A 16,439-nucleotide genomic window follows, 5' to 3' on the forward strand; every position below is an offset into this window, starting at 1 on the left:
GGGGACTTTTTTAATGTTCCAATCATGTTCTCGCCTCTTGGGAGCAAGCACTGCTTTAAAACCCACCTTGTGAGTGCATTCAATCTGTTTCACAGCCTGAATCTTTTCGTAATGTTTATCTTCTGGGTTTCATTTTCCAAACACATAGCTTAGGAATGCAGCACAATCAATCTAATTGTCAAACCTTAGTTGTTGGCCGTGTCCTTGAACACAACACCAAACAGTGGCGTCAAAATAGTCCCTGCTTCTCAACTTCATTACCACCTAATAATGTAACTTTGACAGAAAAATAAAAGTGATGAAATGTTCGCCGTGATGAATTGCCTTCCTCTCCAGCAAGTTTCTCGTCCCTGCAAGTTGAGGTTCAAAGCACACTGTAATAAATGGGAAACAATGGCTGCCAGAAAGGCAGTGAATCAATGTAAAAATCACAGTGGTATGCTTTGTAAAATTTTCAGTAATATGAAGCATATGTAATTTCTAATTAATGGGCTAAACATGCAAAACTATCAGTTTGATCTTTTTCATGGCTGAACAGGAATGCAGGCGTGCAGGAATCTGGATATTACATAAGGTCTTTTCTCTTTCTCCCTGTCTTAGGTGGACACAGTGGCTGCAGACTTTCTACTAAGGAAGGACGGGGAGAAGAAATTGAACGTGAAGACCTTGAGACTCGGCCCTCTTAATAAGAGAGGCTTTTACTTGGCCTTTCAGGCTCAGGGTGCCTGCATGGCTCTGCTGTCTGTCAGGGTCTTCTTCAAGAAGTGTCCTCCCCTGGTCAGTGCTCTTTCCTCTTTCCCTGAGACTATACCGCGTACTCTTGTGCAAGAGGCACAGGGTGTGTGTGTGGAGCACGCAGCTCAGCAAGGTCCCCGTCCTCGGCCGCCTAAGCTCTTCTGCGGGGAGGATGGCCAGTGGGTCGGCCAGCCAACAACCTCATGTGCATGCGTACCAGGATTTGAACCAGCTGAGGGGTACACGAGATGCACAGGTAACGAAGGAGGCAAGGTTAAGCCAAATAAAACTGACATGCGTGCATGTATGCATATAGACTACACCCATATAGGCAACAGGGCAGGCAGACTAAACAAGAACACAATGGTAAGGCGAGGGTGGCGGGGAGTTCACTGAGGGTTGAAGTGTTTGAGAGGAAATGAGAGACCGAGGAAGTTAATGAGGCAGGGGAATGGCTGTGACACAGAGGAGACAGAAAGAGAGGTCAGGTGGAGCAGCACTTATCTCTGAAAGGAAGAGCAGGGTCAAAGGCTTACTGCTGCGACAACTCCTGGCTCAGCCGAGATAGGAGCGCAGGAGGACTGCAGAGGTGAGGGGCGAGAGGGAGGGGAGGTGGTGCTCGGGGTAAAGATCATAACACTTTGAGAACATCAAAGCAAAGCAGACAAAAAAAGAAGGAAGAAGCAGGATGATTCTCTCAGGAGCCGTGCAGCAGCTCTGCCTAATGAGTCCAATTAACAAGCCTCGTGCATGGACTACCCCCTCACACGCGCACAGACTCGCCGCATCGCAGCGACACAGATAAATGGCGAGCACTAAAAACACAGAAACAAAAGGAGAAATGCCACATTTTCCCAGGGAAACGCCTGGTTTCATCTGTCTGTGTTTGAAGGTAGGCTGTAGTTTGATCTCCGTGGGCGGTATAATGATTTTTCATAACAAAAAAATAATTTCCGACATTTTGCTCCTGGTGAGGTGGCATTTTCCAGCGTTCTGTCACAGAAGAGAGTTGCAAGGCAAAACATTCACAAGGCCATAAAGGGAAATTGCCTCGCAGAAAAGACCGGACAGTTAATTTGCTTGGGAGGCTGGTCATTTCGGAAAAATGAAATCGACGCCAGGGTTTAAAATTAAAATTCATTTTGCTGTATTACCATTATTTGCCAGAGACTATACATATATTTTCTGGGGCAAACACGAGCATTTAAATATAAAAGTTATGAATGCTGTCAAGTTGATTTAGTGTTTCATCTAAGTATGGTTAGAATATTTAAACCAGGTCTCTGAAATGAACTATAAGACCATAAATACTGCTCTGGGGGAGGGGTATATTTCCCCTCATGTGGCAGTATTGCTTTATTATTGTTAGACAAGTACATCATTATAAAGGTTAAAAACTAAATAGGTTAGAACTAGCCCCTAATCTACTCCAAACAAGATTCATTTCTATTTCAAAAGCTTTGTTTCGTTCAGGAAAAAATGCCAGAACCAGAATACTGACTTATCTTAATGTGAACTGCTGCAAGTGCTAAACAATCTTACAGCTGAATTCACTGAAAAGTTGCACAGTAATCGATAGCGACGGCTCCTGTAAATCACAGTGTTATTTGTGTCATCTTGTGGGAGCTCGAAAGCACCGAGGTTACAGCCGCCTCTTCACATGTGGCAAATTCCTTGCGGTAAATGTCAGTCAGGAACGATCAGCGAGAGCGTTGACCCTGTGAAATGTGTCAGTTTTTCGCTGCAGCGATGCTCCCGCTCGGTGTGAAAGTTTCTTGTTGTATTTCTCTCGCTCAGCAGCTGCGTATCAGCCGCCCAGACTGAACGCAGAAAGTAAACACGTTTGCTGCCATTGTGTGCGGTATTAGCAGGGTGACGGCTTATTACACATTCACATGTTAGAACAAGCGTTGGATCGGGCTTTGCTGGTGAGCAGAAGCTGAGGTGTGCACGGTTTCAGACCATGTAGTGACTGCAGCTAATGACTGTTGTCATTCTTAATTTCTACGTGTATTTATTTTCTTTGATCGATTGATTGTTTAGTCTGAAACGTCAGACGTGGTGATGTTTACTGCGATATGAAGCGAAGAAATACAGGAGTGGTGTTGTAGATTTGGTCAAAATTGTGCTTAATTGTTTTTCCATCGCTCGACTAATTGATTGTTCAGCCAATCCTTTCAGCATGAGTTCAGACTCCATTCACGGTGTCCTTACATCTTACCGCGGTGCTGGTTTGGGCTTTACAAAAGGAGACCTGGAACAATGTTTGAATCAATAAGCAATGACAGTTTTTTCATAAGGACCGCCACATGTCTGGTCTCATTATCCAGATATGGCCAGGTAAATTCAATGATAAGCAGCATGTCAGTCACAGGCAGTTTTTTTTTTTCCTCCACTAAATTGACTATTAGTGTCAGTCTCATTACTGTGATTGTCTCAGTTTATAGCCCTCATTACATGCTTCTGTCTGTCAATCTGCAACCATCTGGCACCTAAGCACTCCGAAATAAAGGATTTATTTGCAAATTGAGTTTGACCCAGGCCTATACAGGACACAGTGAAGGCGTTATGCAATGTACTGTTGTATTTAATGCTAATGTGCCTTTATTTGTTCTCACATCTTGTCCTCTTCAGCGTGTCCTGTGGGCCAGTTTAAGTCAGGCATAGAGGGACAGTGCAGAGGCTGCCCAGGATTCAGCCAAGCCACCAACAGGGGGGCGTCAATGTGTGAATGTCGCCCTGGGTACCTACGTGCCGAATCAGACACTCCTGACACACCGTGCACTAGTAAGTAAAACAGTGCTTAATCCACATGCAAATATGGAGGTGCTAAGCAACACTCTTTACTGTCTCCTCCTCTCTTTTTTTGTCTTCCTCTGACACCTCTGATGCTACTTCTTTTTTTCCCTCCGGTGTCATTTAGCCAGGGTCCGCTGAGCTGCTTTGTGGCTTTTGTCTCACGGCTGGGCATTGAGATGCATGTCCTTTGTGACAGGTTGTTGGTGAGGGTGGGAGGGTAGGGCTTTCTGTCCAAAGTGAAGTAGGCATTGATGGTCTCAAGTGACACATCCATGCGGATTGAGGAATTTCAATTCAGGCTCATTTTGGGTGTGTGTGAATTGGAAGGGGGGTCTTTAATTAGGTGCGCTCTTTCGGAAGGGACACAAAGCTGATGTGAAACAATGTGACACTGTGACTGTGGCTGTTACCCCTGCAGGTGTGATATAAATACCAACTGGAATTCACACCCACCAATTTTATTTTTTACTGATAACTTTAATTACAAAGACTTATCTTAATAATGGATCTCTTTAAGAAGCTAATTTCTATTATGTATTCTGTTGTTGTATCAGATTGCCTGAGCAGTTCGGCACGTAACGTTATTTTCAATTTGTATGCAAAGTTTTAAACCAGCCGAGCCACCTGAAATTCACGCCAGACCTTTTCCCTCCTGAAAATAGGTATACGTTTTTACATTTTTGCGACAGGCGTGGTGGTTTTTAATTAAGCGCATTGTGATTGCCAGGACTTAAAAATGCGTCACCTCCAAAAATCCCCTGTTGCCAAATGCTGAATTCAGAATTCATGCTCGCCCAGATTGAGCGTGATGTTACTCCACTCGGGTTTCCAATGAGAACACCATTAGCACTTAAGTTAGCTGCAGGCTCAGTGACAAAGCTCTCTCTCCTTGGCAGGAACAGAAACTCATTCACAGTGCCTGAGTGGTCTTGCTGTTTAGTTATGCTTGGCTTGAGGCAATAGCTATCTTCTTACAATTTTCAGGCGGTGATCATTATCATCCAGTTTTAGACAAACGTAATTGCACCAGTTAAATCCAGCAGCACATATGCTCCCGCTGTGACGCAAAGCCACTGCAAGAGCATTGTTCTGCTTCGTGAGTACATGTGCGGGCTGAGTAAAATGGCTTCAGCTTATATCAGAAATCATAAAGAAACAATATGTGTGGGTCATGGAAAAGAAAAACAGTGGCAAAATGGCACAGCGGAGATCAACACAGAACTTTCATATATTGTAATTTCACCGAGGCAACTTTCCACAGGGGAAAAAACATGAAGTACGATTCAATATTTTTTCCCATATAACTTGATAATATGTGAAGAACAGCTACTGGTGCTCCCTGAAGGTACTTTATCATAGCAAAAACAAAAAAATCATAACAGGTGATGCTGCTATATTGATATTGTTTAAATGGTCTTAAGAGGTTTAGAAAATGCTGCCTTTGGGATCAGGAAAAGGCCAGATTGAACGGAATAGTTTGACATTTTTGCGATATTTGAGTTTGATCGGATTAATGTGTAATTCTGTCATGTATACATGATGCTCCAGTTCTGAAAGAGAGTCATGTTCGGTGGGTTATGAAATCCCGAACATGCAACATGCAGGTCTGACCAACCATGAATCCTGCTTTTATGGTTAAGTCAAGCTAAGTGGATGCTGCCTGCAGCAAGAGATTTACTCATAATCAAATTTAACAACATCATTTGTTGTATTTTGTTTTAGTGTATATTACCTATAAGTAAAAACATTATAGGTAAGCACATACATGAAAGTTTCATCAATTTTCTCATTCAGCTCTTTTTTTTTTAAGCAGATTGGTTCGCATACAGGAACTTGGATGACTGCCAGTTTGCAGTATTTTTTAAATGTGGAAAAAGCGTGCTATTTTAACTATTTCTCTCACTGTAGGAACTCCCTCGGCCCCTCGCGGCATAATCCGTAAGGTCAACTTCACCACAGTCACTCTGGATTGGAATGAGCCGCTGGACAGCGGCGGCAGAAACGACCTGAGCTACGCCGTCAGGTGCTCTCTGTGCAGGTCACCAAAGGAAGCGTGCCTCCCCTGCGGAGATGGCGTCAGTTACCGGCCTGCGAAGGACGGCCTGCTGGGTCACAGGGTAGAGGTGTGGGGCCTGCTGCCACACACAACGTATACGTTCACTATTCAGGCACTTAACGGGGTGTCTCAGCTCAGCGAGAAGGAGCCTGCCAGCGAAAGTGTCAACATCACTACAAGCCATGACGGTAAGAGCTGCAGGAGGATGGGTGGAAAGGTATAAATAGTCCGAATTTCACTGTATTTATAATTCTGCTGCCATCTGTGCAGTGCCGCCACTGGTGTCTGTGATTCGGAAGAGCGACTCCACAGAGAGCAGTCTGACTCTACACTGGTCGGCCCCGACTCAGCCACACTACACCATCCTGCAGTATGAGCTGCGCTACTGTGAGAAGGTAAGAGCTCCCTGACGACATCCCCGAAATTTCCCTTCAGATAGATGATCTATTTTTTTTTTAACAGGCTCATGAGAAGAAAGCACTCTCAGTGCAGATGTAGTTAAAGGGTCACGGCACGCGGCTTAGACCATGTGGATCTGTGAAGAAGCTCTCTAAATTGTGCAGTATACACTTTAACAATTAAGATATTAGTAACATATTTGTAATGTTTTTTTTTATTATTATCTGATGTAATTGAAGTTAGTGTTCAGTTCAGGACAGTTTGACTAATTAACTAGCTTGACATCATCATCTGTTCTTCTTTCACTATTGCCTTGGACTCATTCTTTTTTTGCTTTTAGAAGGAGCAGCGTAGCGAAGATCAGTGCCACTCCATACAGAGTAACAGAAACCAGGCTGTACTGACAGACCTCCGCCGGGCTAGTCAGTATGAAGTGCAGGTCCGGGCGCGTACCCAGGCCGGCTACGGCAGTTTTAGTCCACCAACCATTTTCCGCACGCTGCCCGATGGTAAGAAGAGGTCTTGTTTTCTCTTGAAGAGGAGCCACACACACATTACTCTTTTTTCTTATTTAAAAAAGTAATTTCCAGTGGGGGTGTGACAGTCATTTATCCCTGCATAATCAATCTCTGCACAGTTTCTTTTATGAATTTATCATCTGCATCTTTGTTGACTCTCTTTAATAACCTAAATTCCTGCCCCCCACCCCCACCTTTCTTTACTACCTATGTAAACCTCCTGTCATGGCTTCTGTCGTTGTGTTGCTCTAACTCTCTCACTTTCTGTCTGCTATTTTCTCGTCTCTCTCTTTTGTTTGCCGTCTCTCCCAGGACGTGACTCTGGCTCCGAGTTCTTGGTACCTGGCATCTTTATCGCTGTCGGGATGCTGCTGCTTGTCACTTTCGTCTTTGTGGCCGCCTACTGCATACGGTGAGAACGGGAGGAAGGGAAATAGGCACAGGAAAACAAGATAGATTTGCAAGTGAAAGAAGCTCGCGGAATAACAGGAAATGGAGCGAAAAGGATAGAAATCAAAAACCAATAACAAACGTGACCCCAATTTTACAGTTTTGCACTGCTTTGTTCTTTTGTTTATACAAATCATATCTTATCAACGGTGGTTTTGCACTCTGTTACCCACACCTTTTCTTTTTTTCTTCCCCCTCTGTGAAGCAGTTCAGACACAAAGCAAGGCTCATGATTTCTTTTGCTTACACAGCTAAAAGCTATCCTGCTCATTAGAACATTTTCCTTAGGCTTCATTGTTTGAGTAAATAATGTCGGATGGCATCACGGGGAAAAAGAGAGGGAGAAGGTGCGTGCATTTGTGTGTGAGAAGGATGACGATAGAGGTAGAGGGCAGGGAAAGACAGGATGCAGGCGTCCCAACCCTGTTTCCACAGGACAGAACAATAGCTGTGACCTTGTGACACACACACACACACACACACACACACACACACACACACACACACACACACACACACACACACACACACACACAAACCAGTGAGTGAGGCCCAGATCTGCCACTAACTGAGGGTGGTGCATTATTGCTATTTTAGGCTTCTGAGGTGGAAGAGAGAAATGGAGGAAGGCAGCGATCCAGTAGCTACAGGGTTGTTACTGTACTGTAGGGATGCTCCAGCAGAATTATAATGGAGCCGCTTGCGTCAAAGAGCAGAACCATATGGGTTGTCTCAGGTATTCAGCACCACCACAAGTCACTGTGTATTGCGTGTTTACAGCACGGACAAAACTGTCCACAACAAGGCGGTGTTGGCTTCTCAAACCATAACAGTTATGATGTATTTTTAAGAGTGCATGTGGCTGAAGTGACCTCTGACCCGTGATAGCTCTGTTATGTGCTGTGCTGTTCTTATTGCATCTGAACAGTTGGTTGATGTGCATTACATTGGGTTGATAAAGCATTAGGAACACTTGTCCAAAAAAAAGTGAAATAAAACATCAATTCCTCAGATAAGTGCGCTGCAATCCTAATCTTGTTTCATTTATACTGATCTTTTTGTACCTGCAGCCGGCACAGCCGAATAAAGGATCCGGAGCTGAGTGACAAAAACAGCCAGTACCTCATTGGCCAAGGTAACACATCAAGGACATGCACGCTGAACCACAGCTCTGATTTACAATTCATTCACGTCGGGGAAATCATTTTTAATGTGACCGGTCTCTCTGTCGCTCATGGTTCTGTAACATTCCTGCTCCCACGCTTCTGTTTGTCTCCCCTCTCAAAGGGGTCAAGGTTTATATCGACCCTTTCACCTACGAAGACCCTAATGAGGCAGTGAGAGAATTTGCCAAGGAAATCGATGTTTCCTTTGTCAAGATTGAGGAGGTCATTGGTGCTGGTAAGCCCATCAGTATGCTTTTCCTGTGATTAATAAATCTGTAAACTTTGCCCTGGTCCACTCTTTCTGAGGACTTGCAGACTGCACAGGTTGCGTTTTGTTGTGATGTGTTGTTTTTATTTTTAGCATATTGTTCTCTCTCAAAATAACCTTATTAAAAAATACCTAATTACTAAATTAAATAGATTCAGTGACATTTAAAACCATTGCCCTGTTTCTTCTTTATCACTCAAAATTCAATTTGGCTGCAGAAAAAACACAATTAACTGATAAATATGTTCCCGATATTGGTGGCCCTCATTCAAACCAAAGGGCACTGCTAGCTGCGAGCAAGCGTTGCGTTTGTTAAATGTAACAGTTGTCTTCATAATGAGGTAAACTCATGCTGGGGAGGAAAAAACGGCCATAATAGTGTGTTTACGTGTCTGTGTGCTGCAGGCGAGTTTGGGGAGGTGTGTCGAGGACGGCTGAAGATACCAGGAAAAAAGGAAAACTACGTTGCAATTAAAACTCTAAAGGGTGGCTACACCGACAAACAGAGACGGGACTTCCTGTCTGAGGCGTCCATCATGGGACAGTTCCAGCACCCCAACATTATCCATCTGGAGGGAATCATTACAGCCAGCTGTCCAGTCATGATCCTGACAGAGTATATGGAGAACGGCGCTCTGGACTCTTTTCTACGGGTCAGTATGAGTCGGACAAACCAACGCCAAAGCACGCTTCTCTCAAAACACTGAAACACACCGTAGTGCCGCTCATTCTCAGACTGAACTGGTTCTGTCCTCTCCGTAGCTGAACGACAGCCAGTTCACACCCATCCAGCTGGTTGGTATGCTGCGTGGCATTGCTTCTGGCATGAAGTACCTGGCAGAGATGAGCTACGTCCACCGAGACCTGGCTGCCCGCAACATCCTGATCAACAGCAACCTGGTGTGCAAGGTGTCTGACTTTGGCTTGTCACGCTTCCTTCAGGAGAACTCCTCTGACCCGACCTACACCAGCTCTCTGGTGAGACAACAGCCATCCTCAGTTAATGCTTAAGGAGAAAAGCCTGTCATTCATTTCATACAAAGTAGTCTAGTAGGATGGAAACCATAGAAATGATCCCAATGTGTTAATTTTAATCTCTAGCACAGACATCAGGACACTGATTATCAACAATAGTGGTTATCAGTGTGATTTCTGCACTACAATTAGTTGTCAGTTAGATTTTTAAGATTTAAATAAATGCATAAATGAATAGCAGAGTTTTATTTATCCACATGCTTTTCATCTCTTGAAATATTATGTTGATCATAAAACATTTTTAACTTTAACTTAGGATTTTACCTACCTTCAGTTTCCTCCCCAGCTCCCTGCTGGACCATGTTTACGTGAAGTTTCTGCATCACTCACTGTTTACCTTTCTGTGTAGGGAGGTAAGATCCCAATCCGCTGGACAGCACCGGAGGCAATAGCCTTCAGAAAGTTTACCTCAGCCTCAGATGTGTGGAGCTACGGCATCGTCATGTGGGAGGTCATGTCTTTTGGAGAAAGACCGTACTGGGACATGAGCAACCAGGATGTAAGTTGAAGCAAGAAAAGCCTTGCTGGGCTGTTTTTTAGATTTTTGGAAGGACTTTTCAGGTTTTGTTAGCCGAGTTTTTCCAGTCATTTCAAAACACTTGGAACTAGGTGATCAGTGAAGTGTTTAAATCTTGACTGTGACCATTAGACTCATGTTTAATGGTTGCTTCCGTCAGGTGATCAATGCCATAGAGCAGGACTACCGCCTGCCCCCGCCACCTGACTGCCCCACCCACCTGCACCAACTGATGTTGGACTGCTGGCAGAAGGACCGGTCGGCGCGCCCTCGCTTTGCGGAGCTCGTTAGCGCTTTGGACAAACTCATCCGCAATCCTGCGTCGCTGAAAATAGTGGCTCAAGAAGGAGCAGGGTGAGAGTGCTGATGTGTTTTTACAGTTGGATCAGTGAGGTTTTGGACCACCACGGTGGATTTTAAACCTAAACAAACAAAATGCGATTAAAGTGAAGCTTTTAATTCAAGATGTTTAACAAAAGTATTGCATTAATTGTTCAGGAATTTCCTGTTTTTATGTAGTCCGCGAAAAATGTCACACAGCAAAAATCAAGCATGTCTTCACAATGTCTTATTCTTAGTGTCCATTTAAAGCCCTGACAGTGACAGGGCAGGCATTAGCCTCCTGCTGCCCAATCTTGTGCACCACCTCGGTGTCCTGCTGTGACCTGTCAGCCACTTGCTGTTCCCATTTCCCTGTCTCAACATTCTGCCTGTCGGCTAGTTATATACAGCTGAGGACACTCCACCTCTGACAAATCCCATTGTTTGTCCCTGTCAGTCACTCAGTTCGACTTGTCACCTGGAATGTTGCTGCAGGACATGTATAAGCTTCTCACTGAGGTTTTGGTGACGGTGAATGTAAGTTATTCCTTTGTTTCTGGATCCTGTCCCCTAGGCCGTCCTACCCCCTGCTGGACCAGCGCGCACCTTTAGCTCTCCCGCCGTGTGCTTCGGTGGGGGATTGGCTTAGGGCCATCAAGATGGAGCGTTACGAAGACAGTTTCCTTCAGGCTGGCTTCAACTCAGTGGACCAGCTGGCCCCAATCACCACACAGTTAGTTCATATTCCCATTTTTTTTCCTGCTCACTTATTTTATCCAAGTAAAAATTTGTTTAGGAAAATTTGTCTCTAATTAGTTTTTTTTTTTTTTTTTTTTTTAAATTCTGTAGGGATCTGCTGCACATGGGTGTGACTTTGGCTGGGCATCAGAGGAAAATCCTTTCCAGCATCCAGACAATGACCTTTCAAAACAAGAGCACTGCAACTGTGACCTTCTAGCTGACCTGCCTCTTATTCTGGACATGACACCAGCACACAGGTGCTGCCAAGTACTGAGAGCACTCTGGATCCTCTTTCTGTGAGCCACTTTGAACACGGACTCGTAAAAGGGATTGGCGACTTTATTCGTGACCAGAAAAAATAGGGAGAAAAAACTATGGTGTGAACTGTTGTGCAGAGATTGGCAGGTCTCTGCCACACAGAGGGACCAGGTGATGAAGCTGTGCGGACTGACTGCTTCTTTATTTTTTTGTTCTTTTGTTTGTTTTTTGCAGTTTGTGCTTTTACATCCACCCAAGATTTGGACTCAGTACATGTGGTGAGCAAAGAGGAACAGCGGACCAGAGTTTACACAGTTCTGTATTGTCATGTCATTACAAAAAAACAAAACAAAAAAACCCAAACTGGTTTGTTGTCCCAAAATGTCACTTTGATCTTTCACCAAAGGAGACAAAAAAGACGAGAAGAAATGCCAAGATTTTTAGTTTTCGTATTGTTGTAATTATGAATGGGAACCGCTCTCGATGCCGACTACGTTACTTCAGAGACACCTTTCACATCAAAACGTGAACATTTTAATGTGAGATTTTACATTTTGTTGTTCTTTCTCCCCCATTTGATTTCAGTATTACCTCCTCTTTACTCAGGTGTGATGTGTAATGCAGACTTTGGAGAGCGCTGTACTTGCTCTAATCAGACTCCTGATCTTCCTCAAGTCTGGCTCTCACTTTGCCAGCTCAGCAACATGTGAGAAGAAAGGCACAGAGACATATCAGCACTTTTGTCATTTCAGAGTGAATCGTAATCTTCAGTAACTCCACGTGTTTCTCGTGGAGTGTGGTTGGTTATTTCTAACGCTGGTCTTTCTGCTGGCAGCTCAGTTTTATTATAGTCGAGCTGAACAAAGACCAAGTGGACTGAGAGACCACGAAAACTGTAGAATTGGTTTTCTTTATAGATAATAGCCAAGGACGCAGTCTGGCCTCAAACTTGTTTTTTCTTGATTATAACGGATACATTTTTAATTATCTTATTCTGTATTCTCCATTTTCCAGTGCCATTCATTTGTCTTTGTGAACTAAAATGCCATTTTTATAAAGCAGAAGCCTTTCACAAGTGATTCAGTTCTGTCTCATTTGAATGCACCTTAAAGGGTAACTGAGTAAAATGTGTCTGCTTTTGCTCTGAAGCGATGCAAAAAGAGGTTCCTAACAAAAAGCACGAAACACAATACATGACCTTAAATTAACACTCTAGCTTGTAGCCACTTTGGTTGGTTTCACCGGCAGTTTCGCTCTGCAAAACTAGTGATTCTCAGAGCTGTTGTCTTATTAGCAGGGCAGCACCTCTCACTTTGCCGGATGTAATGTCAGTAAAACATTTCTGCACTTGCACTAAAACGATTCCCTAAAATTTTGGAAGAGGAAACAAAGCATGGCTACCAACTGAGCCAGTCTGCTCAACGCAGTGTTTTTGCGTTTCTCAGAAAACTGCCTCTCGTACAAATATACAGTTAGCAGCTCGCTGTATCTGTTGCTTTCACTCATGACCTGCTCACAATACTTACTGTTTGCAAACGCAGAAGAGTTGAACTTCCAGCAGAAAGTGCCTGTGCTCCAGGAGCGTATCTTTGCATACTTTGTCCATATGAAGGCAAACAAATCTCTTGGCACATACAAGTTTGCACTTTTCAATCTTATCCAGGACCTGCCAGGATTTGCTGACTGATTGTTGTGCACTACCTACAGCTGGAGGCAAGGACATATGATGGAACAAAGCCTGGACTCTATGGATACATGGGTGCCTCCCCTGTAAGATATCCTCTGCCACCACAATGTAGCAACATTAACAAGTAGTCCAAAGGCTTTGCTCAGTTTGTCTTCAGTGGGTGTAAAATAAATGTCACATCACTCATATACCATCAAATACTCCGTTCACTAAATATTTGTAGAATATCTGTTTACAAGCAGTTTAAGTTACTTCCATGCTACTTTAGCTAACACACTGATGTCGCTAACATAGTATCTACAGCACTGAAAACTCTATGGGTAAAGATTCCTTATCAGGCTAAACCCGGAAACGTTGGCTGATATCATTTGGAGTGTAATGCAGAATGATTTCATGCAGTCTGGTCTGTCCATTACGCGGCTTGTAACCATAAACGTCTGCGTTTTGCTTCAAAGGCGTGTCTTTACTGACAATATTCTGGCATTAAAAAGCATGAAAAGACCATTTTTACTTATTTAGATGATATTGTGGTGTCTGCTGAAAATTCTGGGTTAAAATGTTTTTTTCCTTTTCTCCAGTGCTACAAAATAAAATTGAACATGGGAAAGGATGCTAATAGGCAGTGGTCAGCTCACCGGATTGAGTGGGTAACCCATATGCTGAAAGGCTGATGGGGAGGTCAGGGTTTAGGCCTGCACTGAGGCCATTTACTTAATGTCTTCCCCCTGGTCTTTTTAAAAATCTGTCTCTTCACTGTCTTGGTAAAATAAAGGGTTAAAAAAAAGACCCAGAATGTGGAAACTGGATGCACAGCTAGCAGTAAGATCTGCAAATTGCTTTCTACTTTTCCCCCACAGCTCCGCAGAAACAGCTTGAAGTCATCAGTATCTTGTGAAATAAACATTTAACTGACTGGAGTTCAAAATGTTGAAATATTGCTCAAAGATGTTGCAAATGTTGAAGGATGAGACCAGAATTTTTGACATGTGTATTTTACCCTAGATAGCAGTGCTTCAGGATACACCTGGGCTACTAAAACATACAGAAATGGCTCAGGTGCACTGAATCGCTTCTTCTAAACTTTTTAGGGTTGAGAGAGTTTTTAAAGTCCCAGAGTGCATAACAGTCATTTGAAATATGCAACGCAAACCTGAAATGTGATGCTGGTTATGACCTTACACTTACCCAGTGACAAACAGCAGACCAACACGTTCCTTTGTAGGCTTCATACTGAAGATCTCAATAATGGCAACTCTGAATAAGGGATAATGTTTATCCACCGTGTATATAGGTAAATATGAATATTTACCATCATTTCTCAGCTGTTTAACATGTCAGAAGGGCTTTGTAGATAGCCACGCTCATTTTTCACTGCAAGCGAAGCATGGAAACGGTTTAAATAAAAGGATGTCGTAGGAGGTCCATATCTGACCTGAAGTGATAACCCACATGGTTTACCTGTCTCCGGTCGTAAGGCAGGCTGTCCCAGTGACCCTGTTCGCTCCCGTCCCAGATTCAAAGAAAAAATGAGCACGCAACAAAGCAGCTACACTTTTGTCAAAAGGCGCACTGATGCTTCTGGATGTCTTTGAGCTTTTTTATTCCAGTGCTACTCAATGTGAACTAAATAAATGTTTCTTGGTTGTCTCGTTTTAATCTTTGGTTAAATAATGTGTTGCCTAAGATCATGTAAGTAAAATGTCTAATAGGATTTTTCTTTGTCTCCTTTGTGTCAGCCCTCCTCATCTATCCAGTTGGCCCGTTTTTAATAATGAGATGGAAACAAGAGAACGCAAGGACTCAAATGAGTCCCCAGCTTTGCTTTCTCGCAGCTTTTCCTCTTGCTTTCTGTTCCTCCAGAGAGCCTTTACCCCTGAGGGCTCAAAGCTTGTCCTCTTCTATGTTTCCTTTCCTGGTCCTTAGCCCTTTTAATCATGAAGAGATGTTCTTTTCTTCTCCTGTGCCTTGGGCTGAGAACAGCTTATGGCACAGCATAAGCTTAAACTCTCACACACACTTTTCTCCCCCTTCTTCTTCTTCTCCCATCTCCAAAGCTACAATAAACAAGCTAAGCTGCCAGGGCTTCCAAAAGCATTTAGGCTCATTGATTAATGTGCTTTGATTATCTCTGTGTTACTGACTCATTCCTCTTGTTCTATTGTTCTGGTGTGGACCACAAAGTATAGACCTGCGCAAGTACAGATTTTTTTATTTTTATTTTTTTAAAGAAAAAGATGAGTAACTGTTGACTGTTGTTATGGTTTATTTTCAGCCCCACGGTGCATTTTGGTTTGCATGAATCCCAGTGTTGGGAGTGATTCAGTGCTTGAAAGAGAGAGATAAGCATTCATGTGGTTTCTACTTCTGTCAGTGCTTTGAGTGACCCCTGACCCTGCTGCATAGTACAAATCCAGCCTCAGCTTTGTCTGTGTATCTGAATGGCCATTCATTAGGGCTGCTGTCGGGCACTGAGTAGACCAGGCCGAGCAAGTTTTTAGCATTTGGTGGATTGTGTCATTCCCCTCGCATTCCTGCGTGCATTCGAGTGTGGAGAACGTGTGTGTGCGTGCATGGTCGCAGTGGGTGGGGGGCTACCCAGAGGGACAGGTACATGTGGATTTAAAGGAAAGGGGGAAGGGAGGTGATTTGAAATGGTTTCACCCTGTCTGGAGGAGTAAAACTCTCAGAAAATCTGAGAGTACACACATTAAATGTGTATTGGGAACGGTTTAGTCCAGCTAAGTGCACTCCCACAACACTGCAGGACTCAGAAAACTGATTTTTTTAAAATCTACGTCAAATTTAAAACAGTTGAGTCTGAAATGTTCTGGATTTGAGCTTCTGAAAAAAACACGTTATACCCATATTTGAATGATTATCCTATCTCACAGAAATCTCGGATAAATAAGTTTGCTTTGAGCAACCCCCCCCCCCAAGTATCCCTCATGAAAGCCCCAGAGCTGCTTTATCATTCCACCCTTCAGTTTTTGGAAACCGCTGTCTAATTTCATTTTCCATTAGTCTTCGTTTTCGATCTGCAGCATTGGTTTGATTTTTCCACAACAGCACTTATCTGAAGATGGAAGTTTAGGCTGGAAATTGTCACTCCTATGCCGCTCTCCCTCCGCTTCAGCTGCCAGATTTCCTCCCCGAGATGACTCCCAGACAGTTTGCTCAAAATGGCCCAATATTTCTGAGCAAATCCACCGAGCAGCCAGCTAAGATTATTTTTCACCTGTGTACGCATTGTGATTTCGGAGGCACATTGCTCGGCAGAGCGCTTCCACTCTGTTTCGTATTAAATCTGATCACTGGAAAAGTTGTCACTCCTCGCTGCTCTACAGCATTTCTGTTGACTTTGCAGGAGATTGTGCCAGGCCATTGCCGTAAATAAGAATTTGTTCTTTGCTGACCCACCTGATCAAATAAAAGTTGTTGGAATTTAATTATACTTTCATGCTGCAGTACAGTTTTATGTGGAATTAGTCT

The 16,439-nt window shown here is 43.5% G+C and overlaps 1 protein-coding gene across 1 annotated transcript in view; it reads left to right on the forward strand.

Annotated features, from left to right (window-relative positions):
- The window catches only part of ephb4a (eph receptor B4a), a 41,252-nt gene extending 28,910 nt beyond the window's left edge, over positions 1 to 12,342 (forward strand). Inside the window, exons 4-17 of the mRNA XM_082547810.1 lie at positions 601 to 991; positions 3,370 to 3,522; positions 5,443 to 5,778; positions 5,861 to 5,985; positions 6,330 to 6,498; positions 6,820 to 6,919; positions 8,028 to 8,092; positions 8,245 to 8,358; positions 8,797 to 9,044; positions 9,154 to 9,369; positions 9,776 to 9,925; positions 10,104 to 10,297; positions 10,839 to 10,997; positions 11,114 to 12,342. Coding sequence (XP_082403936.1) covers positions 601 to 991; positions 3,370 to 3,522; positions 5,443 to 5,778; positions 5,861 to 5,985; positions 6,330 to 6,498; positions 6,820 to 6,919; positions 8,028 to 8,092; positions 8,245 to 8,358; positions 8,797 to 9,044; positions 9,154 to 9,369; positions 9,776 to 9,925; positions 10,104 to 10,297; positions 10,839 to 10,997; positions 11,114 to 11,222 — 2,529 coding nt within the window. The 3' untranslated portion in view covers positions 11,223 to 12,342. The remainder of the gene's footprint in view (positions 1 to 600; positions 992 to 3,369; positions 3,523 to 5,442; positions 5,779 to 5,860; positions 5,986 to 6,329; positions 6,499 to 6,819; positions 6,920 to 8,027; positions 8,093 to 8,244; positions 8,359 to 8,796; positions 9,045 to 9,153; positions 9,370 to 9,775; positions 9,926 to 10,103; positions 10,298 to 10,838; positions 10,998 to 11,113) is intronic.
- Positions 12,343 to 16,439: the final 4,097 nt, after the last annotated feature.

Source organism: Aulonocara stuartgranti, assembly GCF_965226115.1.
Source record: "Aulonocara stuartgranti genome assembly, chromosome: 10".
Lineage (NCBI taxonomy): Eukaryota > Metazoa > Chordata > Actinopteri > Cichliformes > Cichlidae > Aulonocara > Aulonocara stuartgranti.